The sequence below is a fragment of the Bufo gargarizans genome, unplaced genomic scaffold (genome assembly GCF_014858855.1).
Source record: "Bufo gargarizans isolate SCDJY-AF-19 unplaced genomic scaffold, ASM1485885v1 fragScaff_scaffold_395_pilon:::fragment_2:::debris, whole genome shotgun sequence".
Classification (NCBI taxonomy): domain Eukaryota; kingdom Metazoa; phylum Chordata; class Amphibia; order Anura; family Bufonidae; genus Bufo; species Bufo gargarizans.
The window spans coordinates 465,018-478,974 of record NW_025334108.1 but is presented as its reverse complement, the minus strand read 5'-3'; the positions used below and the strand labels follow the sequence as shown (position 1 = coordinate 478,974).

The 13,957-nt window shown below is 45.7% G+C and overlaps 1 protein-coding gene across 5 annotated transcripts in view; it reads left to right on the top strand.

Moving 5' to 3' along the window:
• The window catches only part of LOC122922497, a 363,771-nt gene that overhangs the window by 266,824 nt on the left and 82,990 nt on the right, over window positions 1–13,957 (top strand). For 3 of the 5 annotated variants that reach the window (XM_044273104.1, XM_044273103.1, XM_044273107.1), the window contains exons 11-13: window positions 5,786–5,887; window positions 5,966–6,016; window positions 11,907–12,026. In XM_044273104.1, the coding sequence (XP_044129039.1) occupies window positions 5,786–5,887; window positions 5,966–6,016; window positions 11,907–12,026 (273 nt within the window). The remainder of the gene's footprint in view (window positions 1–5,785; window positions 5,888–5,965; window positions 6,017–11,906; window positions 12,027–13,957) is intronic. The other 2 variants (XM_044273106.1, XM_044273105.1) reach the window with 1 other exon arrangement.

Sequence of the window (13,957 nt, the reverse complement as noted above, 5' to 3'; positions counted from 1 at the left end):
CGGCCGGCCAGCTCGCTGCGGTGCATTCATAGTACTGTGACAGTGAGTACAGACTACAGAGGCTGGCCATTTTATCAATAGGAGAGAGCTTGTTTCACACAGTAGTAAAATACTTTTTACACAAAGCCAGTTATGTGCGCAGTTTAGGACACATAGGGGACACATAGGGCCATGAGGGGGACCAGCCTAAGATGCTATATGTGTGTCTTATGCTGGCACCCCTCATGGCCCTATGTGTCATAGTACACATGCCCTATAACAGTGCCTTCCACAAGTCCCCCATAAGTGTCCTCCACAGATCCCCCATAACAGCATCCTCCACAGATTCCCCCATAACAGGGAACACCCGTCCCCCCACACACACCAAATAAAGTTTATCACGCACACTCACACTCCCGTATGCCCCGTCGGATGTTCTTGGCTAAGGAGTCATATGCCCAGCTTGCCTCCGAGTCCGAGAGCCCCAGTGAGGACGAGGATGACCCCACTTTCCTTTTGTCATCCGCGTCCTCCTCATCATCTAGCGATGATGATGAGACCCCATGGTGGCGGAGACGCCGCCAGGCTGAGCAAGGGGACCGCCATGCTAGGGACCCTGTGGCCCACACTAGTACGAGCAGCTCTGGGGCTCGTACTAGTTTTCCGACCCACAAGTTAAGTCAACGGAGCACCCTACCGGTGAACATGTCTGGTATACCCCAGAGCGTTTTGAGCCCGTTATTCCTGATTTTGTAGGCCAACCAGGAATCCAGATTTCCACAGTGGGCTTCACTGAATACGACTACTTTAGTCTTTTTTTCATTGACCCCTTTGAGAATCTGATGTTGAGGCGCACAGGTTTGTCTGCTCCACTGTTCATTGCACAACATCCGGGCTCCTTTTTGGGCTAGGCCCGGTGGCTGGACTCTGTTCTGTGCAGCCAAGATGAGGACGTTTTGGGGCCTCGTGCTGCATATAGGCCTAGTCAAGAAACGTAGTGTCAGGCATTACTGGAGTGTGGACATCCTCTACCAGACCCCACTTTACAATTTTATGCAGATAATGCAGCATGTCGCCCTCAAGGTGATCCTGCCTATGACCGCCTGTACAAAATCAGGCTGGTCATCGATCACTTTGGGGCCAAATTTGTGCAGGTGTATGTACCTGGAAGGGAAGTCGCGGTTGATGAGTCTCTCATTGCTTTCAAGGTGAAACTCATTATCCGCCAGTATGTTTTCTCTTAGCGGGGGAGGTATGGCGTGAAGCTGTACAAACTTTGTGAGAGTACCTCAGGGTGCACTTACAAGTTTCGTGTGTACGAGGGGCAAGATTCCCGTATTCAACCCCCAGAATGTCCCCCCACTCTGGGTGTTAGCGGGAAACTTGCGTGGGACCTTATGCACCCACTGCTACAAACCGGATTCCCAAAAAGTTGGGACACTAAACAAATTGTGAATAAGAACTGAATGCAATGATGTGAAGATGGCAAATGTCAATATTTTATTTGTAATAGAACGTAGATGACAGATCAAACGTTTAATCCGAGTAAATGCATCACTTTAAAGGAAAAATACGTTGATTCAAATTTTCACGGTGTCAACAAATCCCCAAAAAGTTGGGATAAGTAGCAATAAGAGGCTGGAAAAAGTAAATTTGAGCATAACGAAGAGCTGGAAGACCAATTAACACTAATTAGGTCAATTGGCAACATGATTGGGTATAAAAAGAGCTTCTCAGAGTGGTAGTGTCTCTCAGAAGCCAAGATTGGTAGAGGATCACCAATCCCCACAATGTTGCGCAGAAATATAGTGGAGCAATATCAGAGAGGTGTTACCCAGCGAAAAATTGCAAAGACTTTGCATCTATCCTCATCGACTGTGCATAACATCATCCGAAGATTCAGAGAATCTGGAACAATCTCTGTGCGTAAGGGTCAAGGCCGTGAAACCATACTGGATGCCCGTGATTTCCAGGTCCTTAAACGACACTGCACCACAAACAGGAATGCTACTGTAAAGGAAATCACAGAATGGGCTCAGGAATACTTCCATAAACCATTGTCAGTGAACACAATCCACCGTGCCATACGCCGTTGCCAGCTGAAACTCTACAGTGCAAAGAAGAAGCCATTTCTAAGCAAGATCCACAAGCTCAGGCGTTTTCACTGGGCCAGGGATCATTTAAAATTGTGTGGCAAAATGGAAGACTGTTCTGTGGTCAGACGAGTCACGATTCAAAGTTCTTTTTGGAAATCTGGGACGCCATGTCATCCGGACCAAAGAGGACAAGGACAACCCAAGTTGTTATCAGCGCTCAGTTCAGAAGCCTGCATCTCTGATGGTATGGGGTGGCATGGGCAGCTTGCATGTCTGGAAAGGCACCATCAATGCAGAAAAATATATTCAGGTTCTGAACAACATATGCTCCCACCCAGACGTCATCTCTTTCAGGGAAGACCCTGCATTTTTCAACAAGATAATGCCAGACCTCATTCTGTATCATTCACAACATCATGGCTGCGTAGGAGAAGGATCCGGGTACTGAAATGGCCAGTCTGCAGTCCAGATCTTTCACCTATAGAGAACATTTGGCGCATCATAAAGAGGAAGGTGCAACAAAGAATGCCCAAGACGATTGAACAGTTAGAGGCCTGTATTAAACAAGAATGGGAGAGCATTCCTATTTCTAAACTTGAGAAACTGGTCTCCTCGGTCCCCAGACGTCCTCGGTACCCAGAAGGGGAGATGCCACACAGTGGTGAAAATGGCCTTGTCCCAACTTTTTGGGGATTTGTTGACACTATGAAATTCTGATTCAACACATTTTTCCCTTAAAATTGTACATTTTCTCAGTTTAAACTTTTTATGTTCTATTCTGAATAAAATATTAGAAGTTTGCACCTCCACATCATTGCATTCAGTTTTTATTCACGATTTGTATAGTGTCCCAACTTTTTTGGAATCCGGTTTGTAGATAAGGGTTACCACCTTTTACGTGGATAACTTTTATACTCGTATCCCTTTGTTCCAGTCTCTCGCCGCCAGATCCACGTCCGCTTCCCTACCCACCCCTTTCAGGTACCTATCCCTAGGGGTGCGACCCGTGCACTTACCAGTGGAAACCTATTGTTGGTCAGTTATAAGGACAAGAGGGATTTCCTTGTACTGTCCACAATTAACGGTAACGGCATCACTCCTGTCCCTGTGCGAGGTACCGTGGCAACTGTCCTCAAGCCCGATTGCATCGTCGACTACAATCGGTATATGGGAGGAGTTGATCTCCCTGATCAAGTCCTCAAGCCATACAATGCCATGCGCAAAACCCGGGCATGGTACAAAAAAGTTGTGGTTTGCTTGGTGCAGGTTGCCTTGTACATCTCTTTTGTGCTGTCCCGGAGCGCTGGCAACACAGGGACATTCCTTCAGTTCTATGAGGCAGTCCTCAAGGACCTGATCTTTTCTGCCCGGGAAAGAGCAGGCCAGAGTACCTCGGGAACTGGAGGCGCCCGGATTGTCCCTGGCCAACACTTTCCAGGTGTGGTCCCCCATACTGGAAAGAAGGGACAGACCCAAAAAAGGTGCAGAGTGTGTTACAGGAGGGGGATACGGAAGGACACCACCACTCAGTGCGACACGTGCCCCGATCATCTGGGCCTCTGCATTATTGGTTGCTTCAGGGAGTACCACAGTTCCATGGAGTACTACATTTATGTTCCCCTTCCCCATTTTAGCCACTGACAATCGGATAAAAAAAACTATGGTTCTCATAGAACTGAAGGAATGTCCCTGTGCTGCCAGCGCTCCGGGACAGCACAAAAGAGTTGTACAAGGCAACCTGCACCAAGCAGACCGCAACTTTTTTGTACCATGCCTGGGTTTTGCGCATGGCTTTTTATGGCTTGAGGACGTGATCAGATAGATCAACCCCTCCAATATACAAACTGCAGTTGACGATGCAATCGGGCTTGAGGACCGTTGCCGCGGTACCTCGCACAGGGACAGGGGTGTTGCTGTTACCGTGAATTGTGGACAGTGACATCCCTCTTGTCCTTATATCTGACCAGCAACAGGTTTCCAATGGTAAGGCCACGGGTCGCACCCCTGGGGATAGGTACCTGGAGGGGGTGGGTAGGGACGCTCTGTTGATTTTTCTGCACGATCCTACAAGCGGACGTGGATCTGGCGGCGAGGGACTGGAACAAGGGGATACTAGTATAAAAGTTATCCACGTACAGGTTGTAATCCTTATCTAGCAGTGGGTACATAAGGTCCCACACAAGTTTCCCGCTAACACCCAGAGTGGGGGGACATTCTGGGGGTTGAATACGGGAATCTCGCCCCTCGTACACACGAAACTTGTACTGTAAGTGTACCCTGAGGTACTCTCACAAGGTTTGTACAGCTGCACGCCATACCTCCCCCGCTTAGAGGGAACATACTGGCGGAAAATAAGTCCCCCCTTGAAAGCAATGAGAGACTCATCAACCGCGATCTCTCTTCCAGGTACATAGGCCTGCGCAAATTTGACCCCAAAGTGATCGATGACCGGCCTGATTTTGTACAGGCAGTCATAGGCAGGATCACCTTGGGGGGGACATGCTGCATTATCTGCATAATGCAGGCATTTCCGGATGGCCTCAAACCGGGTACGTGTCATGGCCGTACTCTAAAGTGGGGTCTGGTATAGGACGTCACCACTCCAGTAATGCCTGACACTAGGTTTCTTGACTAGGCCCATATGCAGCACGAGGCTCCAAAATGTCCTCATCTTGGCTGCACTGACCGGAGTCCAGCCACCGGGCCTAGCCAAAAAGGAGCCCGGATGTTGTGCAATGAACTGTGGGGCGTACAGGTTCGTCTGCTCCAACATCACGATTCACCAAGTGGTCACTGAAAAAAAAGACTAAAGTAGTCGTATTCAGTGAAGCCCACTGTGGAAATCTGGATTCCTGGTTGGCCTACAAAATCAGGAATCACGGGCTCAAAACGCTCTTCGGTATACCAGACAAGTTCACCGGTAGTGGGCTCCAGTGGGCTTAACTTGTGGGCCGGAAAACTAGTACGAGCCCCAGAGCCGCTCGTACTAGTGTGGGCCACAGGGTCCCTAGCATGGCGGTCCCCTTGTTCCGCCTGGCGGCGTCTCCGCCACCTTGGGGTCTCATCATCATCATCGCTAGATGATGAGGAGGATGCGGATGACAAAAGGAAAGTGGGGTTATCCTCGTCCTCAATGGGGCTCTCTGACTCGGAGGCAAGCTGGGCATATGCCTTCTTAGCCAAGAACATCCGACGGGCCATAGGGGAGTGTTTGTGTGCGTGATAAACTTTATTTGGTGTGCATGTGTGTGGGGGGACGGGTTTTTGCGAACGTACCCTAAACCTATCAGACGAAAAAAAAAAAAAAGGCAAAGAAATGTGAAATAAATGTAAAGGACTTGACCATGTGATCTTCTGTCAGCTTGTCCAATACTATTGCTCTCTATGGTATTCTGTAAGGCTGCCTACAAAGCTGTACCTCGTTTCATCCTGGACCTTGTTAATGGCCAGTATTGACGTCATGGAACAGTGAAACTGTTTCAAAAGCATGGCAGAACATCACACAGGATTATTTTTCTGCCCACACTCTATAGTAATAATCAGAATAATCAAGACTCACTCTCTTCCAGTAGTCCTATCAGCTTCTCACCCTCTGTCCTATCCCCTGATAGGTTTGCCATGATACCGATACACCCTATGTAATGTTTGCCTACTGTAGGCTTGTAAGATTATTGTAAATATGACACCGCTGAAATTATCCATCAAAATAGTTTTCTGCTCTACAGGAATTTAAAAATGATGAGAAAGCACAGGAGATGATAAAAGATGGCGAAAGTACAAAGGATGCCCATGAGAAAGAAGAGCACATAACGGTAAATTCCAGTTTTAATCTTTGTGCCATTTGTTCAGGTCGGCTTCTATGATACAGATTTATGTTTCTTTTTTTGCAGGAGCTGTGCGACCAAGATTTTATAAATAATAAAGATCTATTAGATTTCTTGGTAAGTATTTTTTTTTGTCGGTGCACTGAGTGAAATCATTTCTTGGGTCATGTCTGTGCAGTGGATAATTTTAGCTATTGAATAGCTTAAAATAGTTGGAATAGTTTTGTCTACTACATTATTTTGTACAGCAAAAATAAAATGGTAATCTGACTCAAACCAGCTTGGTGTATGCAAAAACCACACCGTTTTGGTATTCGGCATATGTGCTGCAAAGTTTGAAAGCTTTTTTTTTTTTTTTTTTTTTTTTTTTTTTTTTCTGTTCTTTTTATTGTAACATTGCTAAAGATATTTCTCCAGTTGATTTTGGCCATAGTTATTATATAGTCGTCTGTTTTATGTTTGTCAGTCTGGTTGCCTTTTTTTTTTATTTATTTTTTATAATAACTGTGGCAATGACGCATCTTTTTTTCCTCACCACACCTGCATTGATAGGAGCTTGATCCCACCTCCCAGGGACAGGAAACTACAGCAGAAGCCAAATAAAAAGACACCTTCTCCAACCTACTCCAGTTGTTATTTCCTGTCCCTCAGGATGGGTGGAAGGCTGGCCAGTGTGCTGGCTGAAGATCTAGTGCACTCAGCCTAGGATCCTTTCCCTTCTTGGGAGGGCTGAGCAGGGGACAGAGCCTCCGGGTGGAGCGTGGACTCTCCTTCTCTGTCCCTAGGTGTAAGTCCCGTGCTGGGTATCCCGAGCTGTACCTACCGCCGAGTCGAGGGGATCGACACCTTGCGCGTCTCACAGAAGGAATCCTCTGTGGGCAGGAGGATTCCTAAGATACGGCATTGCCCTTCCTCGTCCGGGTTCGCGCCTCCGGCAGTGGCTGACATCATCGCGCATGTCTCGCCGACCATAGTGGCGTGGCCAGTATGAAGCAGCGTGCCATCGGAGTCGGCGTGGGGGAGGAGCCTATAAGAGCAGGATGAAGAGTTTAAAAATGGCTCTGCTAACCCAAGAAGAGGGGTTTTGGCTACAAGGTATCCAGGATGTCCTTTTCTGATGCTGACACCCCACGCAGATCTGCTGATCCCTGCATGGCCCTCATCCCGGTAAGAGACCACCTCCGTTTGCAACAGGGGTGCAGTGGGATTGATGGATGATATTTCACTTATCCCAAGATCACCACCCAGGTGCTGGTGTATGTTCTTCCTTTGGGTCTAGTTCTATCCTAATGTATATACACTTTAGGCAAAAAAGGCTGGGCTTGCAAAGTCCATGGGGAATCTACAAAAAAGAAATGTGTGATGTGCAGAAACAGTCTCCCCCACCCACCCACCTTAGAACCCTTATTAGGGACGAGGTCAATTCGGCAATAGACAAACGTATGGCTCCCACCTCCCCCCAGCCATCTACCTCAAAATCCGTGGATCCTTCCTCTGACGTATTCGAGTTGGATGAAAGAACTTTTCTCTGGGTACTCTGATTCCTCTTATGACGGCTCTGGACATCTGTTATGTTCCCCTGATGATACAGATTTTTTATTAAGATCTATACGGCAACTATGAAATTAGAAGCCCTTAAAGAACCCTTATCTATCCCTGACCAAATGTTTCAAGGCCTGGGAGAAAAGAAAAGACTGATATTTCCTATTCTTGATAATATAAAGGATATTATTTTTAGGGAACGGAGAGACCCGGAGAAAAGACTCTTTATTTCAAAAACCTTTAGATTTAAATATCCATTTGCAGATTCAGATTGTGAAGCATGGGAAAAAAAACTCCTAGGATTGATGCCCTGATGGCTAAAATTTAAAAAAAAAAAAATCCTCCCTCCCCTTTGAGGACATGGGGTTCCTGAAGGACCCCATGGACAAAAAATGTCTCCTTAAGAAATCTTGGGAGACGGGGTCTGCCATGTTTAGACCTGCTATCGCGACCACCTGCGTGGCTAGGTTCCTTTGTCTGTCTCAATCAGATGTAAAGTTATTTAGCAGCTGGCACCTCCCGGGAAGAAATTATATCCTCTCTTCCGGTTTTAAAGCAGGCTTCAAATTTTTGGTCAGGGGATGTGGGCTCAAACCTTTGTGCTTTGTGCTATTCCCTGTGAGGGGGATAGACTCTTTGGGTCTGCATTAGATTATATTTTAGAAAAATCTTCAGACAAGAAAGTGTTTTCCATCTCATTCCCGTTTTTTAGCAGAGAAAATGTTTTCGGTCCCATGCCAGGTTTAAGCAGACTCAAAACAAAAAGGAGTCCTAAAGTAAATGGCAACCCTCTAGGGGTCGGGGTAGGGGATTGTTATTCAATCCCGACTCCTCTACCAAGAAGTCCCAATGACGCCAGAAGTCCGGTAGGGTGTAGGCTTCCAATGTTCAGCCAAACCTGGGATACTATAGGAGTCTCCCCCATGTGTCCAAAAGCTAATCGGATCAGGTCACAAATTAGAGTTCCGTTCCTTGCCTTCCTGTAAGATTCTTTACAAACAAGGTTTTATCAGATCCTCTCAAACAAGAGGCACTAGAATCAGAAGTCTCTTCCCTGTTAGAAAAACGCGTCATTTCAATAGACCAGCAGGTCTATTTTCTTTATTAAAAAAAAAAAAGCGAGAAGTTCAGAACAATCTTCAATCTGAAAGACCTAAATCACTGTCATTTGCAAGAAGTTCAAAATGGAATCAATAAAGTCTGCAGTAAATCTCCTTTTTCAAGATTGCTACATGGTAATAGTCGATCTGGCAGATGCCTATTATCATGTTCCCATCCACAGCGAGAGTCAAAAATATCTCTGGTTCGCAGCCTACATAAAAGGCGAGCTCAATCACTTTCAGTATCGGGCCCTACCCTTCGGCCTCTCCAGTGCGCCATGTCTTTTCACAAAGATTATGGCAGATGTAGTGGGTTACTTTCATCTAAAAGGAATAGTTGTGGCCCCCCTATCTGAAAGACCTTCTAATTGCCCCAGATTTTTATTCTCGTCTGCTGGACCATCGCAGAATTGTGAAAGAGACCCTGGCTTCCTTAAAGAGATTGTCACCTCCCCTAACCCAAAATCCGATTTTAAAACAGTTAATGCAGCACAGCTTACCTTGAATAGGCTGTGCTCTTCTATCTTGTAATCCGTCCAGTAGTTTCTGTGAAAATTGACTTTTATGGTTATGCCAATTAGCCCTGAAGATGCCCAGAGGGGCGTTTTGTTCCCCTTAGTGAGCCCAGCAACGCCCCTCTTACAGTGCCCAGCCAGACGTCACTGGGCTCGGCGCATGCCCAGTGACGAGGATGAAGCTCCTGTCCTCAGTCTCCTGCAGATCGCACTGGCGCAGCCCTCAGTGGGTACTGCGCCTGTGCGAGAGTTCGTACGGCCGTGAGGGAGGGGGAGGAGAGGCTGTGGGAGGCTGGGGGCGGTTAGACAGTCGCAAGGAAGGCGGGCTGGGCACTGTAAGAGGGGCGTTGCTGGGCTCACTAAGGGGAACAAAACGCCCCTCTGGGCACCTTCAGGGCTAATTTGCATAACCATAAAAGTCGATTTTCACAGAAACTACTGAACGGATTACAAGATAGAAGAGCACAGCCTATTCAAGGTAAGCTGTGCTGCATGACTGCTTTAAAATCGGATTTTGGGTTAGGGGAGGTGACAATCGCTTTAAGGTGGATCATCAACCAAGAGAAGTCGAGACTAATTCCAAGTCAACAGAAAAAATTTTTAGTGGTTCTCCTGGACACCCACCATCTATCGTCCTTTCTACCACAAGAGAAGCAAATCGCCCTGGTGGCTCGGGTAAAAATCTATATTCCGGAAAAACAGCATCAATAAGAGACATCATGCGTTTGCTGGAACTTTTAACATCAACGATATCCTCTGTCGGTTGGGCTAAGGCCCACACCACGATCCTGCAGTCTTTCCTCCTTTCATCTTGGGACAAAAAGCAAAGGGCCCTAGAAAAAAAAAAGAATACAAATTCCAGGGCAAGCAAAAAAATAATTAAAAAATCCCTAAGTTGGTGGAGGATCATCTACAAACAGGGGTGCAGTGGTGACCGAAGGATCGGATTACAGTAACCACCGACGCAAGCAGCAAGGACTGGGGGGCCCGTGCTCTGCAGAAGATGGTACAGGGGACGTGGAGTCCTCAGATGTCTTTAGCTTCCTCAAACCTGAGAGAATTGACAGCTGTCTTCCAAGCCTTCCTAAGCTTTAAACCAATTATCCAACACCACCATGTCAAGGTATTTTTGGACAATGCAACAATGGTGGCATATTTAAACCGTCAAGGAGGGATGAGGAGCAAGTCCTTAACAGCTGTCTCCAGGAAAATATTCAAATGGGGAGAGGAGAACCTAAAGTACATTTCAGTCGTTCACTTAGGAGGAGAAGAAAATATCTTAGCAGATTTTCTCAGCAGACAATTTCTCTGAGAAGGAGAATGGTTGGTTGTTAAATCAGAAGATTTTCAGGCAAATCACAGAAGTGGGGGCTTCCAGTATTAGATCTGTTCACATCCAGACCGAACAGGAAGGTAGAAGATTTTTACTCCATCTGGCCCCAGGAGAATCTAAATCTGATACAGAGCAGGATTTGATAAGGGGCTTAGAACCAGTACCGTTAAAAGTTCAAGTTTCATCCCTTAGTGCCTTTCTGGATATCAAAGTATCAAAATTCCCCTGGTTGGTAGGTTCCTTAAAGGTACAAGCAGGTTACAGCCTTCCTTTTTTGTAGAAGTTCTCCCATGGGATCTAAACTTGGTCCTCTCAGCTCTAATGTCCATGCCCTTTGAGCCTCTTTCAGAATTTATCCCTAAGGTTGTTGATGCTAAAAGCCACCTTTCTTATCGTTATAACAATGACCAGGAGGGTGGGGGAGAACCAGGCTTTTTTCTGTAAACAACCTTACCTCATGGTTTTGGATGATAGGGTGATTCTTAGACTCTCCCCAGCCTTCTTACCAAAGGTGGTCTCTAGTTTTCATTTCCAGCAGGAGATAGTTTTACCATCCTTTTGTGCTTCTCCAGCCTCCGATCAGGAAAAGATGTTTCACCATCTAGATGTCAGGAGTTGTCTTCTAGAGTACCTTAGGGCTACAGATTCTTTTAGTAAGTCTGATCATCATCTTGTCCAGTTTCAAGGGAAAAAAAGGGGTATTGGAGCCTCTAAGGCTTCTATAGCCAGGTGGATTAAGCTGACTATCATCCTCTGTTATAAAGAAAAGGTTTCTCCTCCTGTAGTATTGAAGGCCCATTCTACGAGGGCTCTGTCCAACCCTTGGGCTAAAAGTGGGGCTGCCTCTGTGGATCAGATATGTAGGGCTGCCACATGGTCTAATCCTATGACTTTTTTCAGGTATTATAAACTTGATGTTATGGGGATCTGGTGTTTTGGACGGAAAGTCATTTCAGCTGTGCCCCCCCCCCCCCCCCCCTTCTTCCCTAAAAAAAAAATCTCTTCTCTGTTAATCTCCTATCAGTGCCGGTGTGGAGGCGTTAGGGAAAGATGACAAATACTCTTACCGGTAATTTGATTTCCCGCAGCCTCCACAACAGCACTGTGGTCCCCCTCAGACCCCCCCCCCCCCCCCCCCCCCACCCCAAAAAAAAGGAAACATTTATTTATTTATTTATCTTACATATATAGTTTGGTACTACTCACAATTTATTGTATGATGTTCTTTTTGGTATGAATTATCTTCGGTTCTCGGTTATTAACTGGAGTAGTTTGGTGGAGGTGTCTTTTTTTTTATTTGGCTTCCGCTGTTGTTTCCTCTCCCTGGGAGGCGGGATCAAGCTCCTATCAGTGCCATTGTGGAGGCTCCGGGAAATCTAATTACCGGTTTGTGTAATTGTCATCTTTCTTCTCCCCTGTGAAAATAGAGCAATGGGCCGATGGTAATAAGTGCTATGGTAGAAAATAAAATCATATTTTTGTATATATTGTTGATGAAAATGATAATTCACCCGCAGGAACATTTTAGAATTCTGCAAGATGAAGATGCCAAATTTGTCAACACTGTTGTCGAAATGTTGTCAATCGCGTTAATGCGACACAAGAGAGTCTCTCAAGAAAATGAAGAGGAGAAATTGGTGGGTTATCTTTTATGTTATGTTATAATCAAGTAGAAATTCAAGTGTGATAGTGGTTGCTTAGCTTTATTAGTTGTGAACAGTGGATTTAAAGTAGTTTTCCGAGACCTTAATACTGATGATCTTTCCTCTGGGGGTCCGACACCTGGGACCTCGCTGTTCAGTTGTTTGAGAATGCAGTAGCACTCGCAGCTTTCCATAAGCCAGTGACGACATGTTCATCAGTCTAGGCATTCAGTGGCCTAGACACAGCTCAGCACCTAGAACTGAATGGGGCTGAGCTACAATACAAAGCACAGCCGCTGTACAATGTATGGCGCTGTGCTTGTTGCGCAAGGAGAAGGCCATGGTGGTCACAGGATCAGTGGTGCCTTCTCAAACAGCTGATCGGCAGGGGTCCCGGGTGTTGGACCCTCACCGGAGGATAGGTCTTCAGTATAAAAATCTCAGAAAACCCTTTTAACCACTTCCTGACCGCCTATTGATTATAAGCGCCCTGGGCGGTCGGGTTTACCTCTGAATGGACGTTTTGAAATGTCCTTTCAGAGATGGCAGCTGCACACTAATCGGCCTCCTGGCATCGGCCTCACAGAACTCATTGTGCATGCGCCATCTGCACAAATGGGCACTGCTCAAGCATTACGTCGGCGCTGAGCAGTGATTAAATTAGCAGTGGGGCGGTGCTGGGCTCCGAAGTAATGGGAGCGGCTGGGCTCCAACTGCTGGAGAGACATCCCCTTGGGCTCCTTATTGAGGTACTTTTACATATTAATAAAACCGACTTTATAGACCAAATAAAAGACACGGGGCAGTAATACTAGTATATTTTAATGTAAATCGTGGAGACTAATGTGGTGATGTTATTAGCTCAGTAAGTAAAATCCAGGTGACGGTGTCCCTTTTAAGTGAATGGTGTAAAAAAATAAATCATTAAAAATGCCAAAACAGCTTTAGTCACCTCCCCTCACCTCACAAAAAACATATCAATGAATCAAAAAGTCATATGTACCCCCAAAATGGTAGCAATAAGAACATCATCTTGTCCTGCAAAAAACAAGCCCTCACACAGGACTATATCCAGAAAAATGGGGAAAAAAAATATGGCTCTAAGAAAATGACAATGTAAAAACATGATTATTATTTTTTTCTAAAAATGTTTTTATTGTGTAAAACGCTAGTGTGAAACTACCCTTAATGGGGTATATCATGTGATATTTTTATAGATCCGGTCATTACGGACACGACGATACCAAATATGTCTAGGTTTGTTTTTTTTTGTTACGTTTTACACAATAAAAACAAACCTAGACATATTTGGTATCGTTGTGCCCGCAATGTCCGGATCTATAAAAATATTGCATGATATACCCCATTAAGGGTACTTTCACACTAGCGGCAGGACGGATCCGACAGGCTGTTCACCCTGTTGGATCCGTCCTGACGCTATTTCGCCGTGCTGCCACCGCACTGCCACTCCGTCCCTATTGACTATAATGGAGGAAGAACGGCTGAGAGGCTGCCGGACTAAAAAGTCAGACATGCAGTACTTTTAGTCCGGCGGCCTCTCGCCGTGCACTGCCATGCTGCTCCGGAGCTCCGCCCCCCCTTCCCCATTATAGTCAATGACACCAAACAGCTTTTTTGTGACTTCACCGCCCAAAAATGAGAGAAAAAGCAACCAGAAAGCCAAATGTACCCTAAAATGGGTGCCAATAAAAACTACAGCTTTTCCCGCACAAAATAAGCCCTAATGCAGCTCATTCAACAAAAAATAAAAAAGTTATCGCGCTTAAAAACATTGACCGAAAATCCAGATGCCGCTTTAAGAATATTTTTATTTTTTTTATTTATGGAAAAAAATGTTACAAAAGATTTCAAGACAAAACATTAGTAAATTTAAAAAGGAAAAAAAAAATGTGCGATCGTGTGCA